Below are 24,836 nucleotides of genomic sequence, written 5' to 3' on the forward strand. Positions count from 1 at the left end.
TCTGTTTCCCATGATCTATATCCCATGGATACTAAAATATATTAGAGAAAGGAGTTCAGGTGTTTGATTACATGTGTCAATAAACCACAGCAGCAGTTCAGCACGAAACTGGCAAGAACATGAGGCGGTGTGATGTTATCTCAGAATCAACAAGCAGAGGGCCTGGTGACAGGGCAAAAGACCAAGAACTGACTTAGAACCATCAGTTCTGGCTCCCCTAGTTTGTGGAATCAGTTGGTTGAAATTTCACATCAATTTTATGTCACACAGAGCCCTGAATTATGGCATTGTGCCCTGAAGCCTTCTTCTATTCCCTTCCTCCTTGAGAAGCAAAGTGTTATAGGAAGAGTTGCTTTGCCAATAGTATTGCCTTTGGTTCCCTGCAGCTGCAGCTGCTTGATCAGAAGGAATTGGGTGGCAACGCTAATGCCTGTGCCATGAAAGTTTCGCCTATTGACTCCTGCTTGGAAAGCCACTCAAATGGCACAGCTGCAGGGGCAGGCTGAAGAATTGGCAAGACACAGGGACTTCAGTCCTTAAACATGACATAAATACCACCGGAATTGTTTTATCTTGGGGTCCTCTGGCAGCTGTATTGCAATATTTAAAGTTAATCATCAACATCTTAGAACTGCAGAGCCTATGAATCATTGAGTCCAGTCCCTGTCAAGGAGGCCCAGTGGGGATTCAGACTCCCAACCTCTGGCTCCACAGCCAGATCCAGCACACATTACAAATTATAATGTTTAAACTTAGTGTGTCTTTTGGCTTGATTCTAACAACCTTTCAACAAAAGTTCAGTACTATTCATTGCAGATTCAGTGGGAACGACAGCCTTAAATTCAGTCCAAAGTATTAAATCAGAACCACAGGACATTCCGGGAGACAGGGCAGAGCTACAACTTAAAAATCAGAATCCTCGGACAACCAAGGAGACAGAATCAAGAAGCAGGCCAGAAGCCACTCAAGACCAAAGAATACAAAAACAGGGACACTGCTCAGTAGGATCCTAATATTCAAGTAAAACTCAGAAGAAACCTCTCTGATATTCCTTTCTTTTTCTATGAAGTTCCAATGGCTAACTTGGTTGGACAGAGTTCTGGGATGGATGGTACTAAATGAGAAGATTCCACCTGTAGTTTCATGGATCACATTTGGGAGATGCCCTCAGATTGATCTGGCTATCTGTTTAGAGATAAAGTTGTTGTTTAGTCATTAAGTCATGTCCGACTCTTTGTGACCCCATGGACCAGAGCATGCCAGGCCCTCCTGTCTTCCACTGCCTCCCGGAGTTGGGTCAAATTCATGTTGGTTGCTTTGATGGCAACCATCTCGTCCTCTGTCGTCCCCTTCTCCTCTTGACCTCACACTTTCCTAACATCAGGGGCTTTTCCAGGGAGTCTTCTCTTCTCATGAGATGGCCAAAGTACTGGAGCCTCAGCTTCAGGATCTGTCCTTCCAGTGAGCACTCAGGGTTGATTTCCTTCAAAATGGATAGGTTTGTTTTCTTTGCAGTCCAGGGGACTCTCAAGAGCCTCCTCCAGCACCACAATTCAAAAGCATCAATTCTTTGGCGGTCAGCCTTCTTTATGGTCCAGCTCTCACTTCCATACATCGCTACAGGAAAAACCATAGCTTTGACTATGCAGACCTTTGTCGGCAAGGTGATGTCTCTGCTTTTTAAGATGCTGTCTACGTTTGTCGGTGCTTTCCTCCCAAGAAGCAGGCATCTTTTAATTTGGTGGGCTCCTGTCACTATCTGCAGTGATCATGGAGCCCAAGAAAATACAATCTGTCACTGCCTTCATATCTTCCCCTTCTATGTGCCAGGAGGTGATGGGACCAGTGGCCATGAACTTAGGCTTTTTTGATGTTGAGTTTCAGACCATTTTTGAGCTCTCCTCTTTCACTTTCATTATGAGGTTTTTAATTCCTCCTCACTTTCTGCCATCAGAGTGGTATCATCTGCATATCAGAGGTTGTTGATATTTCTTCTGGCAATCTTAATTCCAGCTTGGGATTCATCCAGTCCTGCCTTTCGCATGATGTATTCTGCATATAAGTTACATAAGCAGGGAGATAATGCACAGCCTTGTCGTACTCCTTTCCCAATTTTAAACCAATCAGTTGTTCCATATCCAGTTCTAACTGTTGCTTCCTGTCCTACGTATAGATTTCTCAGGAGATAGATAAGGTAGTCAGGCACTCCCATTTCTTTAAGGACTTGCCATAGTTTGCTGTGGTTGACACTGTCAAGAGCTTTTGCGTAGTCAATGAAAGGATAAAGTAGGAGATAATAATTTACACCACCTTGAGATCTAGAAATTTAGTAACAAAAGAAGCCATGCCTATCTATGTCTGCCTCTAGTGGTGGAGTTCTGGCTCTGTGTTCCTGTCCATCACCACCTCAAACCCCTCCCTCTCCACAGCTAGTAGAGAAAGAAAGCTCACATGTCTGATTGGAGAGAACAGTGGGGATTCAACTTCCCAGTCTCTGTTTGTGCTTCCAGAACCACAGTCACTCCATGTGGTTGTTGGAAGCACTAGTTCAACGTGTAAGAACGAGCACAGCCGGACTTTTTTTTTCCCCCAGCTGAGGCTTCCAGGAGCTCTAGAAAGTGAAGTCTGAGAGTGTTCTCTTCTCCTCGTTCAAGAGGGCTTACAATCCTTAATAAATGGCTTTTAAAATGCATCAAGCAGAAGAGGAAAGGGGTTGGCGAGAAGTAGGAAAAAGAAAAATGCATGTGGAGGAAAGGGGGGAGCCAAATAGTTCTTGCAAATGGCAGCTAATTTGTGTGGAATAGGGACAGGTGATCTCACAGCACTAGGATATAATGCAGCGCCCTTTGTAATAGTAACATCGAGAGCAAATTGACCCTGTTATAGTTGATAATTTGCTCAGAGAGCTACAGATCCACCAGTAGTTGAAATTTCTGTTACTATAATTTTTTGAATCATGTTTTATTTGTGTATACATCCATCACTGAAGGGCATCCTGCATTAGCAGTCTTGTCTGCTCTGCCTGTCCTTATGTACTGCATTCTTCTCCAACCAGTATTATTCACACTTGCTTTGTTTCCAACATGCAGCATCTGAGCATATGCAAAGATGTAGAGTTGAGATACTTAGCAGCTCTGAAAGCACATGTACACAGATATAAATAAAAAGTCTGTGGAATTTTAAAGGTGAATGATTTTACAGTATTTGGCCCCAGCCAATCAAACCGGCTTCACTTGGGTTAAAATCCCATGACTATCACTCTCACCTGTTTCCCCTCTCTTCTCTGTGTGCTCTCTTCTGCACGGATTTTCCTCTCAGTCTGTTTATTACCTTTGTACTCATTCCACTTATCTGTGCAGTACGGTTCCCAGAATTCCCCAGATAGTGCAGCTTTGACTTCATGGATATTTGGAGGGGCCCGATCCATACATTTACAGCAGTGGTTCCGAGGCTTAGTTCCCTAGATATTCTACAAATCCCAGAAATCAGGGCCAGCACAGTTAGAATTAAGCGTTCTGTGAGATTCAATCCAAGAACACCCGCTGTAGTTCAGTGGAAACTATTGAACTACAACATATCTGAAAACATATGAATTACTTAACTCAGTTTGTTGATATCTTTAAAATGATGTGCACATAACTCTGCAGGTAGCAGCAGCAGCAGCGATTTTAATGTGTATCATGCAGCATATATTTAAGACCGGCTACCCTTAAGATAAGGGATGTGGTGGCGCTGCAGGCTAAACCGCAGAAGCCTGTGCTGTAGGGTCAGAAGACCAGCAGTCATAAGATTGAATCCACACGACGGAATGAGTGCCCGTTGCTTGTCCCAGCTCCCGCCAGCCTAGCGGTTCGAAAGCATGCAAATGCGAGTAGATCAATAGGGACCACCTCAGTGGGAAGGTAACAGCATTCCGTGTCTAAGTCGCACTGGCCATGTGACCACGGAAGATTGTCTTCGGACAAAAAACGCTGTCTTTATGGCTTGTAAACGGGGATGAGCACCGCCCCTAGAGTCGAACACGACTGGACAAAAATTGTCAAGGGGAACCTTTACCTTTACCTTACCCTTAAGATACTCTCTAAATGTAATGAAAATCCGGCCAGTTATTTCAGACAAAATAAAGCATTTGCAAAATTATTTTTATGCATGTCATATACCCTATATTTGAAATCAGAGCACCCCATAGATACCCTCTGAATTTGGTGAAAAACTAATTGGGATCTCTCCAAGGACTCCTAAACTCAATTTTTTATATGGCACATAGCCTATATTTCAAGGTGGGGCATATAAACATACCCTCCACATTTTGTGAACATCTATCCAGAAATTTAAAAAACTGACTAGAGTCCTTGACAGACCCCAAATTGATTTTAAAGTATACCATGGAGTTAGCTTTTAAAGCCAGGCTATCCCACAACTGTCTTCTGAATTGGATGAAAGCCTCTCTAGCTGTAACAGTGTGATGCAGTAACAGTTAGAAAAACAGGCAGAAATTTACCTTTGATTCTATAGATAAGTTTTTCTGGACTTCACTTATGGCATGTAAAATTGTCTTTAAGGTGCAAGAAGATTGCATTGTGTTTTGTTACAACACACCATAGACCAGCATGGCTGGCCCACAAGAAGTATAAACTTCAACTTGAACTCCAGTTATATTTCAAAATGAATGAATGAATGAATGAATGAATGAATGAATGAAATGTTTTGTTTTTGTTTTTTAAAGCTAAGGCTTGTTGGAAAGCTTGAGATATAGTGACATCACTAGGTTGGAAACATTTGGAGAGAAATACAGGAAGAAGATATGGATGTGCTACATATTCTGAAGCAGTTAGTATCAGTTTGAATTGGGATTTGGTTCTCCAAGGGTACAATCAGTCTTCTACATGCTACACAAAACATGTGCAAGAATTCATCATAATGCTTTAGGAGGTGTTATATTAATATGCTCTTTTACTGTAAGCCTCTCCCTAACCATATGCACTTTGGTCAGTTAATGAACACACATTTGTTTATTTCTTTCCATGAAGGTAAAATAAGAAATCTTATTTCAAGCAATGATCTTGGTCCCTTGACTCGACTTCTGTTGGTGAATGCCCTTTTCTTCAAGGGTAACTGGAAGCAAGTGTTCCAAGCAGAAGACACTACTCTGATGACTTTCACGAAGGGTGACCGTTCCATAATCAAGACACCAATGATGCATCTTCAGCTGACAACAAAGCTTGGTAATTTAAACATTCCAGCCTTTTAATGTATCCACATCTGAGTATGAATAATATTATTAATGCTATAAATGCTATAAGAGTGGGCACTGTGTTCATCTAAACCACCACCACCACCATAGGGGCCACAATCCTATTACCTACTGGCATAAATCCAACAATGTTTATTTGTATATGTTAGCAGCGATAACCATGAAAGCTTCACCTAAAATTTAGAGCCACTGGGTTCACCAGTGTAATGAACACTTCTCCTTCCATCCTCCAAAGCCCAAATAATTGTATGCCAATTACTTTATTTTACTTTAAACATACTGCTTGTCATCCTGTCAGGATTTCAAGGAAGGGTACAATCAATTATACTGTATTATATATTACAATAATCAGAAGGCTAGAGGTTGAATAATTGAGAATGAAGCAGGAGAGCCCATGGTTTGCCTTTATGAAGCTTCACATCCTGATCCCCTGGGGTTTTGATAGCATATAAGGAGATCCTGCTGGTTTTATAATCAGAACTACTAGTTACAGACCTTCCACATTATTACCCTTTGCTGCAGTCTTTTTGTTATTTTGCTTGCAATATTCTCTTATTCTGTCACTGATTGAGAAGCTAATACTATGCTTCTTCTTTTGACATAAAGGGAAGTCATCTTGTATGGCAGACCATTTATTAAAATCAATTAAAAATGCACAGAAATTGAGCCATGCTTTCGACAGCTCCCAAACTGTATCAGGAAAGATATCACAAACAGCAGAAACCAAGGAAGAGGAGGAAAAAGGGCTAATGATGTCTGCATTGTCAGAATTTCAAGACAAAATGTAGGATGAGACTCAGACTAAAGTGGGTGATGCTCTAGTAGATATCCTATCTCTGCCTATCAGGAAACTGCATTTTGCCAAAAACTGGAAACAAATCCCCAGTAACTAGGTTTTCTACTTTCATGAGTGGGCTAATCAGTCATTATTTCCTCCTTGTTTGGTAGCAAAAACTCCTAGATGTTTCTTAAATCTTGCAGAGTGGATAGCACGATTTCGTCCTTCAGAGGATCTGGGCTAAATAACCCACAATCACTTATGTGTTTACCAGGGCACAGGACACTAACTGAAGTGTTTGGGAACTGTTGTTTCTCAGAGGGGGAGAAAACTCTCAGCACAAGTTCTACTGGAAATGGAGGAAGTTTTTTTTGTGTGTGTGAGGTGGCTTTAAAGGCTCGGCATCCATCTCTGCCCATTCTTTGCTAGTATCATGGCTGGCTGGCTGAGCATGAAGATCTCTCTCTCTCTCTCTCTCTCTCTCTCTCTCTCTTGTGTGTGTGTGTGTGTGTGTGTGTGTGTTACTCCAACTGGCATGGTTGAAGTAACACACACACAGTCCCTGTTATCACCAGTTCTCTTCCCTGTCCCTTCCCCTCACTATTGGCTTTTTGATATTCTGACATGGGACTAGCTATGTCATCTGAAACAAGGCATAGAGTGAAGAACCAGTGTTGTGAGCCATAAGCCTTCTTGTTGCACATGCCCTGAGAGTGGCCTGCCCCCTCCCCTGACCTTATAAGTCCCACCTCTCTGGTATCAGAAGATCCACCCCCATGACTCTCAGATTATGGCCATTAAACCTCAGGGAACAAGATGTTGCTTACCTGGCAAACGTAAATGCTTATCATTGGCCTATCTAAGTATCTTACTATCTCCAAAAAATCTGAAGTTCCATAATTTGCCACCTCATAGTACAGCCTCATCTTGTTCAAGGCTGCACCTCCTTTGAGGTACCATCTTAATACTCTTGAGTGTTGAGGCTTCATGACTTCATCATCAAGACATAAAGATATATTCTCCTTTCCTTTTCCTCCCATCTCTTCCTCTTCATAACACCATTTCTGATGTAAATCTCAAAAGATTGCCTCCAGTTTTAAGCAAATCTGGTTGGTTCAAATAGAGGCACTGCCTGAGTGGATTTTAGATGTTTTCTTATGGTGTGGCATACATAAAGGTAAAAGGCAAAGGTGGCTGTTCATGGTAAACAGATGAACTTGGAAAACGTCCACAACTGTGCTAAGACCTTGGATCACAGCCTGTAATTGCAATTTACCTGCAGCAGAACTCTTTTGGGGTCAGAAGGCTCTGTCCAGTTCTGGGCCTATACTTGTCCATGTTGGCTATGCACATAAGCTGTCATCTTGGGAATCAAGATGCTACTTAACAATATTGGGAAATTGAAAACAATACTGGGAAATGGAAATTAAAAGCCTAGTGAGGGCAGCGCTAATGCACTGTGTTTGAGAAAAAAAATTAAAAATTGAAAGCTTCCTCCCAGAAGGGGGAGGAGAAAGGGGAGGGATTTTTGGGGGGCTCTTCTTTCTTTTTTTCCTTTAAAGGGAGGTGGGACAAATAAAGTCCATTGAGGTGTGATGTCGTTTCCTGATGCAAAATGACCTGACGCTTGTGTGTAGATGCAAGCATCACACTGAATGGCATACTGCACCTCGTAGTAAATTTAAGCAACCCTATTTAGCCTGATCCATCCCACTCCAATTTGGCCGTCGTGCCAAGTCCTCACTCCATCTCTTTGGCCCCCTTTAGGCTCATAGTTGCTGGTACAAGTTGCACCTTTCAAGTCTGGTCATATACGAAGGCTCCTTAGGCACTCAGTAGAAGCTGGGGATATTTCAATTATGTTGGACATTTTAATGTTGGGTCATAGACTTCAGTTAAAAAAAAAACAAAGGAAAAGAAATCTTTTTCAGATTTCCAACACATCAGAGAAAACTGATGGTGGGCACCTATTAATTAGCAATCTTGTCACCCATACTGTGCCTTTCATCCTTCACTATAATCCACAGGATAGTCCTGCAGTTAAAAGAATCTTAAATCCCTCTTTGCTTATTCACTTTTGCCCCACAAGTTCCATTGTTGTATTTACTGGATATTCCCCATGACAAGTGACATGTTTTTCATGCACCATTAGAAATTTCCTCTTATTTTTGGGAGGTAAATTTAATTTCTTTTAATCTTCTGGTGGCACTGTACCCCCCACTGTGAATCCCAGCGCTGAAGTACTTATGTGACAGAATCATTTTAAAATGTATTTTAGTTTGGATTCCCTCCTCCCTGGTAAAATAGAGATGGCTTTGAAGAGAAATGGCAAAGCACATCAATTACGCTTTTGTCAAAACAGTGAAGATGCAACAATGACATTCCAATTAAATCATCTGCTCCGGTACATGACAAATAATTTCGAAGTGTCAAGATTCCAACTTGGTATTTCTCTGTGTGTCTCTTTCTTCTTTCTCTGAATATAAACTGATATAAAATTACAAAGCAGAATATCACACTCTTTCTTTCCAAAAGTGAAAGAATCATAAATAACTTTCAATTTGCCAGTCATGTCACTCCTAGACTATAAGGTTCCTGGGATCTTTGAAGGGCTTGGTGCTAATGCCTTAATTTTTTATTTTTTTGCACCTTGTATATTTTATCAGAAGAGGCAGCAGTTGGTTTCTCTGTTGTGCTCTAGTGGCACCATTTCGATGGTTACCAGGTAGTATTGGAGATACCAGTTCAACTGGAATCAAATGACACAAAGAACCAGTAGGTTTCTACATGGTCCCATATAATGGCTGACTCTGGTTCTCCTGTCTTGGATGGCCAGGTTTGGTGTCCATTGAGAAGTATGGGGGCTACCTCTTCTGGCCTCCAGTACCAGCTGACCTCTAGATCACCAGAGTGGGCAAAGAGCAGGAAGCCCTTCCTTTAATCAAGGGGTCCCAAACCCCCAGTTTGTGGCCTGGGGCCAGTCTGTGGCCTTGGCTGGACCAGGCCGCAGAGACAGATATTCCGCCCCCCACCGCACACAATCCCCCCATGCCCCTGCACAGCCCCTTTGCACATGTGCATGAATAAGCACACATGCCCTGCGAGCATCTCCCACCCCTTTGTACATGTGCACAAGTGCATGCATGCCATGCGAGCACCCTTCACACATGCGTACATGTGCTCACACGCCCGTGCGCCCGTGTGAGTGAGCACTGCCCCTTTGCGCATGAGGGGTGCCCCCCCGCACATGGACCCCATCTCCCCCAACCGTTCTGTGCTGTCAAAAAGATTGGGGACCCCTGCTTTAATCCATTCATTATATACAAGTGGGACAGCACATTGTTACTATGTGACTTGGAGATTATAGCTGCAAGGGATGATGTACGCTTATGGTGTGGTTTTTGTCTAAATATATAGGAAGGATCTATGATAACTGAAGATGTTTTAATGTTCTGTAATGAATTTTGGCAAAAGAAAGAAAGAAAAAGGAAGTTTTAACAAATTTTAAGTGTCAGTGTCTATTGGTTAGTAATAGTAACCATTCCATTGTCAATATAACTTTATCCTGCGGAGCAGTCTTCTAATTGTATTAAATATATTTTTGAATATTCATTTTGATAAGGTTGAGGTAAATATATACATATATGCATCCATTTTTAAACATATTTTAAGAGCTGGGAAACCCAACAGGAAGGATATCCTGCAAAATAAAGAGTGCAACATGAAACCATTAGAAAATAATGTATTACATGTGTCAAAACTAGAGACGGGCATGAATTGCTTCATGATGGTTTGTCTAAAGCCATCAACAAGGCAATATAAGTGCCATGTGTTCCCTGCCCCCACCCCCACCCCTGGTCAGCTCCCCCACTCACCACTTAGTGCTCTTTACCTCCTTTTTGTGCGATCCTCCAGTCCCAGCAGAAGCATAGACTTCCCTCTTCTACCTCCTCTGGCAGCCACCCACTGAAGGGCTGCACTACAGGAATCCCTGCCCTGCCTCCTCATCTGAGTGGGTGGCTCCCATAGGAGATGCAAAGTTCATGCTTCTGCTGAGACTGGAAGATCACCTGAAGAGGAGGGAAAGAGGAGCACACTCAAGGTTGTGAGTGGGATAGCTGGCCGGGGGGACAGGGAACACATGGTACCTGTGGTGTTGTGACAGTGACTTTAGACAACCTGGCACAAAGCTATTTGTGCCCATCTCTAGTCAATACTTCAACAGTACTTTTATTAGACACACAAAGAGAGAAACACACACAGAGAGAGAAACTTGTGTGAAAGCACTGTACAGTTATTTCATTTTTATCCCATATTTTCCTAACAATAAAGTCAATCTGAAAGTGGCAATTTTTGGTAATTAAAGACTTCCCTCTCCTTTCCCTTGGCCCTCACCAGTTCCTAATGATGAAAAGGATTATTTCAGACAGATACAGGTTTTGTGATGGGAGAGAGGATTTTTCAAAAAGTTCCCCTGGTTGATGACACTATCACTTTTATCCTGTGTTACACAAGCAGGTTTCCAGCCAACGAATCAGTAAGACCTAGGTTGGTATTGGCGAAGGTCCCATTAATTCAAAAGGTCTGCACCAAAGGTTTACCTCATTATGCCCTGAATCAGCCAAATTACCTTCACACAAAATTAAGAAAACCACAAGTGCACCATCCCTAATAATCAAAATGAAAGAATTCATGGACCTTCCATGACACATAAAATTAGCTGCTTTGCTCTACCAAGTGCTGGATATCTGAAATGAAGAATAGATAGCATGCACCCCATAGAGGTGCATGGATAAAGCAAATGGCAAGGCCTAAAAAATGATGGATGTAGTGTTATTCCGACTAAGAATGTAAATTCTCAAAATGATCCTATCATCCAGAGGTCTTTGGGATTCTCTTGCACATATTCTGGCATGGAGAGTCATTTCTTTCTATTACAGTTGAACAATTGTTACTTATGATTTTTGGTCTTTTGTTATAGGCATTTTTTCTGACCATAATGTGAGCTACCAGGTCCTGGAGCTACCATACGAAGGAGAGGAATTCAGTTTTGTTCTAATCCTCCCTGGAGAAAAAGTGACTATAGAAGAGGTGGAACAACTCATTACAGCCGAAGTGATGAAAGACTGGTTTGCAGTGATGGAAGAGGATGAGGTCGAAATCAGCCTTCCTAGGTATGTAATGAATTCTCTGGTAGTCTGGGCATCCTCATTATCCCATTTGATCTTAAATCCCACTTGTGGGAGAGTCAGGAATTAAGACACTGAAAAGGGCAAATTGATTTACAGACTTGAGAGTTTTGTAGATATTCGAGCTAATGGCAGTTCATGTGTTGGAGTTTCTCTACTTTGTGTAAATGAAATTAGGCTCTATATTAGAGCCAATTTTGCACTAGATATACCAGATTTGTCTGACAAGAAGCATTCTAAAACTAGAAACCAGGCTGGTATACGACCACATTATTCTTTGTGTTCTCTGTAACTCACACATATGTATCTTACATCTGCACAGAGCCGTGCCTGAAATCTTCTACAACAGAGGTAAGAATCCACACACCCCTACTGCAGATGCTTCTGGTGGGGCCACTAAGTTTTATTTTGTCCCCAGTCAAAAGCACAACATTCTGTCTTGATCTCTAAGCAGTACTTCTCAAGTTTGTTTTTCCATTTTTTTCTTCCTTTTATTTTATTTATATTCTATCTTATATTCACGTATACAATTTCTTTTGTGGATCTTTGCCTGGTTCTTATTCTAAGAAGCCTATCTGTCCTAATCTGGCTCCATTTGTAGATGATTTATGAAGCAGGAGCTGAAACTTTGTGAACTTTGCTCAAGCATGTTTTGCTGACTAAAAATACTCCATGAATTTTTCTCTTAAATGTGAGAAATGTGCAGATAGTCTTCATATCTCACCTAGCAGGGAGAAAATTGTATATACAAAATACATACATTTTGCATCCTTCCCTGTGAGAACAATATATATAATGAAGACCTACATTGTTTCAGTAACATGTACAAACATTTTGGTCATCAATGTTGGGCATTCTACTGCAGAACAAATTAACTGCAGGAAGAGAAGAATCGTCATCTGCTTGTTAAAAAACCAAAGGTGGGCAATTCTTAGTGTGAAAGTAGAAGTGCAATAAAATATCACTTGGATTTTCATCTATGAAATGTTGGCAAAGGAATCTGAAAATATTGAACAAAGGAGGCAATGCTTTTCTATAGATCAATTCAACTTTACAATGGGAGAAAACATAAATGATATATAGACTAGTGAAGAAGCAATCTGAGTTTTTACCTGAAGTGTAAGCCGGGGGGGGGGGAGGGGAGGAGATGGGCTACAGCATTTAATATAACACACTTAATGGCCAGAAGTCTGTTGGTGTTCAAATAACATGTGTATAATTTACACAGACAATTGTGGCTGCTTGGGGAAGTGCTGGGGCTTGTCCCATTTATGTCCCTGGTTGCACATCTATGTCTGCAACCAAGATGTGCTCCAGCAGCTTGTCAATTCGCTGTAATTGGCTGCAGCAAGCTACGCAAACCTAACATGAACACCTATTGGATTATGTCCATTATAATCAAGATGATCTATACCAGTGGCGGCAAACCTTTTGGGGCCTGAGTGCCCAAACTGGAAGAAAAAACAAAACAGTGGGTGGTGGGCTGCAACAGTGGAACCGGAAATGGTGGTGGAAGGGGGAATCCCAGGCATGGAGGTGCCTCAAGACCCCACTTTGGATCTGCCGCCAGCGCCAGCTGCTCCAGATCCTGGCCTGCTGCCTGTCAGAGCACCAGTACTGCAGCTGCAGCTGCCTCCTGAGGTTCGGCTGCAGGTGGGGAGAATAGCGATCTGTCAACTTATGGCTCGCGTGTCCGCAGAAAGTTCTCTGCATGCCAGCTGTGGCATGTGTGCCATAGGTTCGCCACCGCTAATCTATACCTCTCATTGCTCAATATGTTCAATAAAACCGATGGTATATAGCTCTCATGGTCTTCAAACAACACCTCCATCAGTACTGTACCAATATGGTAAATCCAATTTCTTGCAAAGAAATGGCCAACGCTTGATTTAAGTGAAATTTCATTACATCTCACATATAACATCATCTATATTCAAAACCTCCCTCTTCCATTCTGATACTTACTTAAGTGAACAATGAAGGCTTATTGGAGATACAGTCTATTTGAAATTCTGTAGAGTTAAATGAGAGCTAGTGATTCCTGTTGTACCTGAGCAGGTGTCAAGACGGACAGACAGACACGGGGGGGGGGGAAGAATCTTGCATACAGCCAATTTCATATACAATAAAAATAAGAAAAATGAAAAAAGAATGGTCTGTTTTCATAATATTGTTATTGCTGTTGTTTGCCTCAGATTTTTTTTAAAAAAAAGTTAAACCGGAAAAAGCATAAATGTTAAAGAACAAAGTGTTTTTACCATATATTAGGGTGTGAATTTATGAAACATCCTTAGGATCACATGCTCTATAGCTTAGACACAAACTCTACTCGTTCTAAACTAAATATACAACCTCAGGTAGCCTCAAAAGTAAAAATGTAAAGGGAAAAATAGAAATAGATGACAGAAGGAATATTAGAACTGAAGGAAGAGAGATGAAAATGACACAATAAAGATGGGTTCAGATCCAACAAATGACACACAAAAAAACTGAAAGAAATTGGATGTGGTAAAATGATGGTCCAAACAATATATTGAAACAGAAAACCTAGAGAAAATCTATATCTTCTTTGACATAGATAAAAAGATCAGGTAGGTATAACAAAACAATACCCTGTACTGATGGATAGTGATAACTCCTTGATATATGTAAAGGTAAAGGTAAAGGTTCCCCTTGACAATTTTTGTCCAGTCGTGTTCGACTCTAGGGAGCGGTGCTCATCCCCATTTCCAAGCCATAGAGCCAGCGTTTTGTCCAAAGACAATCTTCCGTGGTCACATGGCCAGTACAACTTAGACATGGAACGCTGTTACCTTCCCACCGAGGTGGTCCCTATTAATCTACTCGCATTTGCATGCTTTCGAACCACTAGGTTGGCGGGAGCTGGGACAAGCGACGGGTGCTCACTCCGTCGCGTGGATTTGATCTTACGACTGCTGGTCTTCTGACCCTGCAGCACAGGCTTCTGCGGTTTAGCCTGCAGCGCCACCACGTCCCTCATATATGATATATGACGTCATGGTAAAATCATTGTGTGGAGTATGTAACTTAAAGAAATGTTTAGATACAACAAACCCACAAAATGTATTATGATGATGATAATGTGGGACCAGCCATACTGAAATCCGAACACGTCTTATTAAAAATGGCCAGGCTCCTTGACTCAGGGTGCAACCATACATGGGGGAACACCTGGTTAGCTTCAATGTTTTTCAAACCGGGTCCCTGCTGGTTTCCACTGGTGAAATCACTGTAGCCATCCACAGCAGTACAATCAATTATCCTCTTTCAGGAGTCCACGTTGCACTTCCCAATTAGTTCATTGAGAAGGCATGTGTTTCTGCAATGCTTGCACACACAGAAACAGATGTGCAGAGGCAGAAAACTAGCAGGAAAATACTGTGAGGGAAACAGCCATCTTTATTGAGATTGCCAATTTCCAATGGGACCATCCCTCCCTTTCATCCTTTTTTCCCTGAAGTGACATAGTACTTGTCTGATACAGCATTAACTTTGACAAGCATTGTGTGTGTGTGTGTGTGTGTGTGTGTGTGTGCGTGCGTGCGTGCGTGCGTGCGTGCGTGCGTGCGTGTGTGCGTGTGCAAGCATGCAGAAACATATGCCTTCTCAATGAACTAATTGGGAAGTGCAATGTGGATTCCTGAAGGATAATTGATTGTACTGCTGTGGATGGTTACAGTGATATATATATATATATATAGGAAAGTGATGCTAGCTGAATTGGGGCAAAATAAAGCACCCTCCCTGCAGGCTGAACAGAAAGAGATGATTACCCAGTGAAAAAGACCAGGCTTCCCTGCTCTTAGCTTTATGTTATGTGGTCGCCAGGAAACCACAAAGTACTGTATAACCAAAAGGTTGAAGAGAAATGTGAAGAGTAGATGATGGAAGGCATAGATACACAAAGAGTACAAGGATATATATTCATGACAGTCCCTTTCAGTTTGTACTCTTGAGTCCAGTGGGAGTCATTGCCAGAAAAGTGTGTAGCCTCAGGCTGAGGAAGTAATGTATCCATGCATATCTTTTATAAAACCTTAAAAGCAAGAGGAGCCATGTCTTCTGTTTCATGGGGCCACCTGATCTGCGAGTCACGTGCCTCTCTCAAAGTTTCAAAATATGAGTATTTTGAGCAGTTAATCTCAGGATTCCCCAGCCAGTCATGGTGGCTGGGCGATTCTGGGACTCCTAGTCCAAAAAAGTAATATTTCCAAGTGCTGGTATCTCTTGTACGCTCAGAGGCCTTCTGCAAATGATTAGATCAAATTTTTGGAAAAGTAGTTTTTCCTTCTTCAGACGAGTGGGGGTAGGATGGAGAGAAAGAGAAGAGGGTAGCTCAAAGAAAAGAAATGTACCCTCCTTTGTTTGGCTTTGGCTCCACCGATGTGGCCACAGCAGACTAGCTCTGAGGGAAGGTAGATTTTAGTTGATGGGGGAAATGCTTTCTCATGCCTGCTGTTTTAAATCTTCAATTCCTACAGGTTTAAAATAGAGCACACAATGGACTTGAAAGAGTTTCTCCAGCCTCTCAATGTTACTGAGATATTTAATAATGGATGTGACCTTTCTGGAATAACAGGTGCTTTGATTTATTAAGCTGATATCGCTATTGTGGATTTTAAAAATCTCTGTTCTCAGTCCTTATTGCCTTCTGAAATAATGTACTTTTAACAAAATATATTTCAGCATTTATTCAAGGATAAGGAAATGTCCGGCTTTTAAACACACACACACACGTGCACTTTAAATTCTACATCAGAATCCTTGATTCCCTTACCCTAAACTTTCAATGATGAGAAGGAAGCGTATCTTGAACAGAATTGCCATAGAATTTTTTCGTGCTTCAGGTACAATTCAAAGCTAATGCAGGGATATTTCCACAGGTGAAACAGCAGGTGAATTCTGAGAAAAGCCAAAAGAAGTTCAATATAACTTGTTAAACATATCTTGAATGCTATTCCATATCTTTCTAAATTTCACTCAAACCAAAAAATTCAGTTCCTTCTCAGGGAAAGCATCAAAGTAAAGCATGAGCAAAGTCAGTCACAAACTTTACCAATTGCTTTTAGGCCGGTCCCTCACCTTCAAGGTCAAACAAGATACGGCATTTTATATATCACTTGCTGCTACTTTTTAAAATTCAATAATAATTTTTAAAAGCAATAACATTAATAAAATGACTAATGACAGATAAGACCACCAGGGGATCTTTGTCTGCTTTAATTCTTTTCTTCCTTTACCATACAATAGATGCTAATCACTGGTGTGGCAAAGTATATTTTGTTTGGAAACTTGGCATGGGAGAAAAGAGTTAAAGCCCTCCATTGTTCACCACAGTCCTGATGCAAATATTCCCTCCCCACATCCAAGAACAATTGCTCATTTATTTATAGTGGTGCCTCGCAAGACGAAAGTAATTCGTTCCACGAGTAGCGCTGTCTTGTGAAATTTTTGTCTTGCAAAAAGCGGTTTCCCATAGGAATGCACTACAATGCATTCCTATGGGAACCTCACAAGATGAATGACTTATTTTCATCTTGCTAGGCATCAATCTTGGGGGGGAAATTGTCTTGCGAAGCATGGCCATAGAAAAAGTCATCTTATGAGTCACCAACACAATCGCAAAAAGCGTTCGTCTTGCAAGGCACCACTGTATTTTTATTTAATCAGCCTTACAGGAATGTTGTACAGTGGCACCTCGCTAGACAGTTACCCCGCATGACAGTTTTTTCGCTAGACATTGATTTTTTGCGATTGCTATAGCAATTCGCAAAACAGTGATTCCTATGGGGGAATTTCGCTGGACAATGTTTGGTCCCTGCTTCGCAAACCGATTTTCACTAGACAATGATTTTGACAGCTCCCTCTGCACTCGCAAAACGGGTGTTTTCGGGATCTAAGCTTTGCAAGACAGCTATTTAAACAGTTGATCGGTGGTTCGCAAAGCAGCTTTCCTATGGCCGATCTCTGCTAGACAACGATGATTCTTCCCCATTGGAACACATTAAACAGGTTTCAATGCATTCCAATAGGAAAATGCTTTTCAGTAGACAATGATTTCACTAAACAGTGATTTCAGTGGAACGGATTATCATCGTCTGGTGAGGCACCACTGTAAATCTAGACTGGAAGGAGACAGAATCACAATGTTCAAGAAGGAGGGAGTCTCAGCCCAAAACTTTGCAGTGAGACATCCCTCTCGCTTAGACCACAATCTGCCTCTACAGGACCATACGTTACTCTCAGCACATTGAAAAAAATGTACAGGGTTATGGGCCTAAATCCAACCAAAGATTGGCGGGTCGAAAATCCCTGATGGTACAGTTCTGCTGGATTATAATGCTTAAGCAAAACAGTACATATCCTTTTGCAGAACTATGCAAAAACTGTGTTGGAGTGCTAACTGAATATGCACACAAAGAATGCCAAGCCAGTTCAATGACATCATTTCATAGAGGCTGCAACAAAATATATGATGGGCCAATCTGTCCCTGCAATCAATACTAACCACTACTTTTTAAAAACAGCCAGTAGCTGATTTGTATTTTTGTGTCAGAGGGTTGCCTTTCAGTAGCATAATGGCACATGGGAAGAACACTTTAAACTTTTCTTCCCCAGCAGTGGGTCTAATAAAAGTCTCCTTTCCAAGCTTGCCATTGGTCCTTAAAGGAAAGTGAACAGCAGTCCTCCTAGTATCACCATTGTGGTGGGGAAAACCAGAGGCATTCACATGGATTCCATGTGTTAAAGTGTTTGTAAGAAAAGACCAGGTGGCTCATCAGATTGAAAAAAATAAATGAAAATTGCATTGAACCACCATATTAAAACTACTTGCATGGTAGACTCATAGAGAACTGTCCACACCACAAGTTTTTTTTCCCCATATATCTACGTGCACCCCATTGACCTCCTTTTCTTTGGGCAGAATATGAATGACCATGGCTTGGAAAAGCTCCATTTTTAGTTTCTTATTTATTTGAAATTGTAATATTTTTTTAATTATCATCACACTGATGCTCCCAAAGCAAGTCACAACAGACAATAAAATAATTAGAAACAGACTTCGAACATGTTGTTAAGAAAGGTTTCAAATAGTTTCTAAAAACTGACTCTAAAGCCAGCCCTGGAGACCAAAGTTATTATGGAATGATCTGTTTTATCTCCCTGTTATAAGAGCAACGGGGACGGAGCCAGCCTGGCTTCTCTTGGGAAAGAGGAAGCTCCATAATTGTGGTGCTCCTACTGAGCAAGCCCTGTCTCATGCACTTACTAAGCTAGAGGCTCATGGTGGCATGACACGCAATACAACCTTTTTGCACATGTACACACAGGAAGAGGCAGTCTTTCTGATGTCTTGGCCTTTAACCATTCAGGGCTTTGGGTATCAAAACAAACACCATGAACTGAGTTTTGGAGCAACTTGAAAACTTGTGCACATGGTCTTTAAAATGACCACCAGCAACAGTCTGATTTTGTAGTCACTGTAGCTTCTGAACACGTCTCATGTCTCACACTAGTAATTAAGGCATCGATCACTGTGGCCAAACTTCCTCAGCAAGCCGTGCAAAGACATTCCTAATCTGCCTTATTGCCATTGGCCGTGCTTGCTGGGGGTTGCGGGTGGGGTTACTGAGAAGTCTTGTCCCAAAAAGAAACTTTTAATGCTGCTGATCGGTCCTCACCCAAACAGTAGCAGTTGCACGGTGGAACAATGAAGGATGAAGGAACATCCTGTTTTTTGAACAATCCATTCCTGTCGTCCACAGCGCAAAGGGGTATAAGAAAGGATAAATCTAATCATTGCAGATCTCCGGGGTGTTGACCCTTAATCATTCATTTCTTCTGTCAGACTCTGCTGATGTACACATTTCTAAGGCCATTCAGAAAGTCTGTCTTGAAGTAAGTGAAGATGGCACTGAAGCGGCAGCATCTACTGGTAAGGACATGACAGAGTGCTTATTCAGCCTGTTGGGGAATATGCTAATTGACCTTCTCTGTTTAATTTCTTTGACAGTGATAGGGATGGATGCTCACTGCCAACAATTGACTGCCATGGGTTGTACTTTTTATCTCTGTACATTTCACAAACTGCATTTTTTCCCCTCTTGGATAGAAAATATTATCTTATTTTAGGAGTTTTGTGGCGCAGTGGTTAAACTGCAGTGCTGCAGTTAAAACTTTGCTCAGGATCCGATGAGTTTGATTCTGGACTCAGGTAGCCGGCTTGAAGTTGACTAGCCCTCCATCCTTCTGAGTTGGTAAAATGAATACCAAGCTCACGTGGGGGGTGGGGGAAGGCAATGTGTAGCCTGCTTAAATATATTGTAAACCATCCAGAGAGAGTTTTAAGCACTACGGGGCAGTATATAAGCAGCATTTTGCTCTGATTTGCTTTATTTTATTTTATTTTTAAAATGCACAGTCCACTTCCTTGAAAGGATCTCAAACTGAAGCACTTTTCACCAGATATAGTACTTAGATAAAACAAAAACTGAGCATTCAAATCAAACTTCATTAATTAAAATTATAATAATTCAGTTATAACCAATAAAATAAAATGGGCCTCAAGAACTTTTGGAATAAGAAGCATTGAGATTCTATGAGGGTCAAATTTGGCCTTCCTGTGCTTATGAGACTATTGGTTCTGTACAAATGATTGAAGATGATCTTGTCTGCATGATTCTCTTATGTGTGGTTGTGGCCAGAGTCTATGTACATATATTTTATACACATATGTTATGAAACTCACTGAAGACCTTGGGTTCATCACAATCTCTTGGCTGAACCTACTTCACAATTTCCCTTCAACTGCACTGGAGAAAATGAGAGGTGCTGGTGATGATTATGTGTGCTCTAGAGATGGGGATAAAGTGCCAGAATGGCACTTTGTCTTGGTTTCTGGGTCGTCAAACTTGACAACCCACAACCCACGAATTGCCCCAGTGACCCGATGAACAAAAAATCAATTCGTCATTCGTCAATTCATTTTTGTTTTTGCATTCACTCCTCTTGCTATGCAGGGATCAAAGCAATTGGGCAGCCATGGCTGCGGGATTGCTTTGATCCCCTTTCCCCTCCTCTATATACGAAAGCAGGGATCAAAGTGATCATGCAGCACTTTGATCCCTTTTCTCCTCCTCTTGCTAAGCCCCACGGGGCATAGCAAGAGGAGGGAAAGCGGGGATCAAAGCAGTCCCACAGTGGCTGGGTGATCCGTTTGATCCCTCTTTGATCCCTTCTCTCCTCTTCTTATGCTACATGGGCATAGGAAGAGGAGGAAAAGGGAACCAAGCCATCCCCCAGCCTCAGGGGTGGGATTCCGTTCGGGCAGGCTTTAGCAAACCACCCAAAGGGAAAATCCTTCTCTGCTTATGCCCCCGAGGAACAGCTGATCTGCGGGGGCATAAAAGGGTTTTATTTGTTGATTCATATTCTTTGGGGTCTCTGGACCCCAAGAATACAAAACAAGAAATATCTGACGAGTCAGGGATATTTAACGAATATGCTGATTCATTTTTATATTCGTCCCCATGCCTAGTGTGCTCTATCAGACCATTGGCTGACCATACATTGGTCAGGAATATGGGCATAGCCGTGATCCTTTTTCCTTCACCGCCATGTCAACATGGTTATAATTTCTTATCATCTCACAGCATATTACAGATATATGTTTTGCTTGGATGTAAAACAGAGGCAGGAACTTGACCCAGTAATTGAAGGAATTGCCCTTCTTTGAGAAGAGGTGCTTGTTAATGCTGGGTTTTCTGCCCTCCACTTCTCCAAGGCCAAATGATAATTCAGAGAATGCATTGGCTGCAAAACATGAGGTTCGAAGAGTCAAGACCCTGAGGAACCATTTGTTAACAACTCCAATAATTAGTGACTTTGTGCCCATCCAAGCACATTGGAATATGTTTAATGTTTCTCAGCAGTCTGGAGGAATGTGAAACAACAGTATTTGAATTTCTATGATTTCAAGGCTGTAGGGTTGTTCGTGGTTCCTTTGGAGTAAGCTCAATTGAGCACAGGTCCCTGGGTTCAAAGTAAGCAAAGGAGCAAGCACTTTCTTACTGAGGATGCAGGAAACTGGGATGAAACCTTATCATACAGAGCAGAGGTCAGCAAGCCCCTTGACCTGATGTCATGTACCACTTGGCTTAATTTCAAAAGCTCTGCAAATCTGTGCAAGAGTGATCTGTCCTTTTTTCAGCAGCAAGTTCACAGAAAGGGACAGAGGCAGGGGAAAAAAGAGATTGCTGCATAAACTTCAGGTTTTGAGTCTGGTGGCACCAAAAATAAAAAATGTTGCATACCCCAAGGTATAACAATATTAGTTCTCAGAGTATCAAGATGACACTATCCACTTGCAAGAGGGAGGTATTTGCCGGCTGGAAAGAACCCCAAGGTTAGTACAGAGAACTTGCCATGGTCTGCTGTGGTCCACACAGTCAAAGACCTTTGTGCAGTCAAAGAAGCAGAAGTAGATGTTTGTCTGGAACTCTCTGGCTTTCTCCATAATCCAGCGCATGTTAGCAATTTGGTCTCTAGTTCCTCTGCCCCTTTGAAATCCAGCTTGTATTTCCATCAGTTCTTGGTCCACATACTCCTGAAGCCTACTTTGCAGGATTTTGAGCTTAACCTTGCTAGCGTGTGAAAGGAGCCCATGAATAGAACAATATAAAAACTAATGGATTTCTCCAGGTGAACCAGACCAGCATATTAAATAGAACTACCTTTGGAGGAAAATTGAGAGCTAACATGGGGTGGAAAAAGGTTTTGTTAGATTTGACAATCTTGGTTACAGTAGCATACCTACACCTCTTGGTGTTTATTGCAAAAAACAAAAACTGCACCTGGACAAATGAATTCACACATTTGGGAAGCTCAGAGGGAGACTGTGTGCACAAGTGAATACTCTTTAAAACAAGAGATGAAAATGTGCACGTCCGTCTTGGATGCACACCTTAGTCCTCAACTGTAAGGATGTGTCACTGGAAACCAAGGGAAAGAGCATATAGCCAGGTATTTCTGATTACTATGTACAGATGTAAAAGCTGGACAGTGAAGAAAGTTGACAGGGGAAAAAAAATCAATTCATTTGAATGTAGTGTTGCAGGAGAGCTTTAAAATACCATGGACTGCCAGAAAGGCAAATAAGTGGTGCTGGATCAAATAAAGCTTGAACTTTTTTTTGGAAGCAAACAATGAGGTTATCACACAGTGGACATCCCATGGAAAGACTCACTTGCAAAGACAATAGTGGTTGGAAAAGCTGGTGGGGCATTGCTGGGAAAACTTACCTTTCCAGATTACAGCTCTCAGAATCTTCCATCCAACCTGGATATTGTGAAAGATATAATCTGAAAAAATAACTTTTCCCTGCTTTGAATGAAGCTGACAAACTGTGCTTTATCCTCATGGGTGGGTTATCACTAGATATGGGACTATTCATATATGAATACTGTACAGATATCTCCGCATAGCTGGATTTAATGAGAGTCTGGGCCCTCGGGCCGCTCATCCTTCCAATTACGCCCTAGAGCCCCACTCTGTTCCCGGTCAGCTAGGCAGGGGGAGGGAGGATGAGTCTCCCTGCATAGCTGCCAAGTGTCCAGCCGAGTGGGAAGATAGCAGCATTCTGGATGTGACCGGAAGGATGAGAAGGGCCACCACTGCTGGCAAATATATGAGTGGATGGTCCAGTCCTGGGGGTCAGATCCTCATTAAGTCCAGCTGCACAGGGATATTTGTATATGAATACCCCTATCTCTAGTTATCACATTACAACAAACCGGAATTCAACAAACCATAAACTGATTTATTGGTTTTTTGAAAAATCCAGCCCACAGAAGTTTAGAGGTACTACAGACAAATAGCTTAAGGTTTCCTGGATTCCTACTTTCCGGATGTGCTTGCTTTGCAGGAGTTTGTAAATTGCATCATTATATACAAGTGGCACTAGAAGTGCTGCAGTTTATAAATTTGTGTTGCAAATTAGGACCAGCACTTACCAAAGGTATCAACAAAAAACTGAGTATATGAATCATTTTCATTTTAGTGAAATTTTGCAAGCCACCAACATCATGTTTTTTTTTTCTTTTATGCACGTGCATTTTTATATGTCCATCACTCTTCTTAAGCATATTCTGGGTTTATGTGGGCTGTTTAAAACTTTCAGTTTCAGAAATGCCTGCAGGGAAGGTAATAACTATTGTTAAAAGAGAATATCGCCACAAACATGTCCTTCAAACGAGTTTCAAAACGGAGAGCCATATCTTGAGGTTTCGGCTTCTCCAGTTCAATGCGTCTCTAGCAGGCTATTATCCTTGATAGCTTTTACTAAATCCCTAAAGAGAAAAAGAGTATTATAAAATAATGTGATGGTGTATAAGAATCGGCCAGTAATGGCTCAATTGCTTTTGATGATCTGTAACTAAAAGTGGTGATAGTTGGTTGCAACTCAATTTCCACATGCTCTGAGTTTTTTTGGTATTGCAGGTGATCTAAAAAACTGAAAGGCATTTAGCACAATTTATTGCCTATTTCTTTTTGGCATCGTATTTTGGATGTTCAAATGACGGTGCATACTGGTTTGATCTAATACTGGAAATCTTCTTTGTTAAGAAAGAGTAGAAGGTGGTACTGCTAATCTGTGACAAACTCAACCATCTTATTATATCACCGTCAACGTGAGGGCCATGAAACGTGTACAGCTGTTATGTGGAAGCTAGGTAAAGCAGATTATAAAATATTTTTTGCTACTGGAATCTTCCATAAACTGATGGGATGGAGGAAAGCTTCCCAAACAGTTTTAGCAACTTCCATATGGCACTTTATTCTTTCTTATTTGTCTTCAATATGGCCACCATTATCCCCTTTGTAGAATTATTCTTTGTTTGGCTTAGGTTTATACTGGAGTAATTTACTGTGGACTGGCCGTATGCCAGAGATCTCAATTAGACATTTATTATGGCATAGAAAGCATTCTGGAAAAGAGTCTTCCCCATGCATTAATTGCTTATCTCTTGAGCATCTGTTTTTCCATATGCTGTCATTCTCTTCTACTTTTTGGAAAACTGTACACAGGGGAAGTAATACATATACTATTACTCTAAACACAGAAGATGTTTCATCTGACGACAGTATCATAGCGTGATGAGCTGCGTATTCGAATGGGTTACCACAGAGATTATGCCATAGGCAGAAGTTGGTCTGCTTTTGCTCTGTGTTTGCCATTTCCCCCCTTTTCCCTCTCTGTTTCTCTTTTGTGCTGAGTCTTAAATAAATAGATAGATGCATTTTCATATAATTTTGTATAATGCTTTCCAGGGAGCAACCTCCTCATTCAACTGCCACATGTCAAGTGTACCGTAATCAGCTGTCGAAATTAAGCAAAGTCTGTGCATGAACCAACTCTTAAAAGACTTACACTGCAGCTGGTTTGAGAGCATAAACACAACAGGAAGGAGAATTGTGTTATAATCTGAGGCATTCAGGAATTCTGCCTGCTGTAGTTTACCAAGGTCTTGGCTGCTGTGTGATGTACAAAGCCACCAACAGAACTTTCACACTTGAAAAACATTCCTCATTCAAG

At 41.5% G+C, this 24,836-nt stretch overlaps 1 protein-coding gene across 1 annotated transcript in view; it reads left to right on the forward strand.

The window, feature by feature from the left end:
* Positions 1-24,836, forward strand: part of SERPINI2 (serpin family I member 2) — a 63,811-nt gene that overhangs the window by 19,299 nt on the left and 19,676 nt on the right. Inside the window, exons 4-7 of the mRNA XM_078389686.1 lie at positions 5,031-5,225; positions 11,014-11,206; positions 15,724-15,821; positions 19,092-19,178. Coding sequence (XP_078245812.1) covers positions 5,031-5,225; positions 11,014-11,206; positions 15,724-15,821; positions 19,092-19,178 — 573 coding nt within the window. The remainder of the gene's footprint in view (positions 1-5,030; positions 5,226-11,013; positions 11,207-15,723; positions 15,822-19,091; positions 19,179-24,836) is intronic.

Source organism: Pogona vitticeps, chromosome 3 (assembly GCF_051106095.1).
Source record: "Pogona vitticeps strain Pit_001003342236 chromosome 3, PviZW2.1, whole genome shotgun sequence".
NCBI classification, from domain to species: Eukaryota; Metazoa; Chordata; class Lepidosauria; order Squamata; family Agamidae; genus Pogona; species Pogona vitticeps.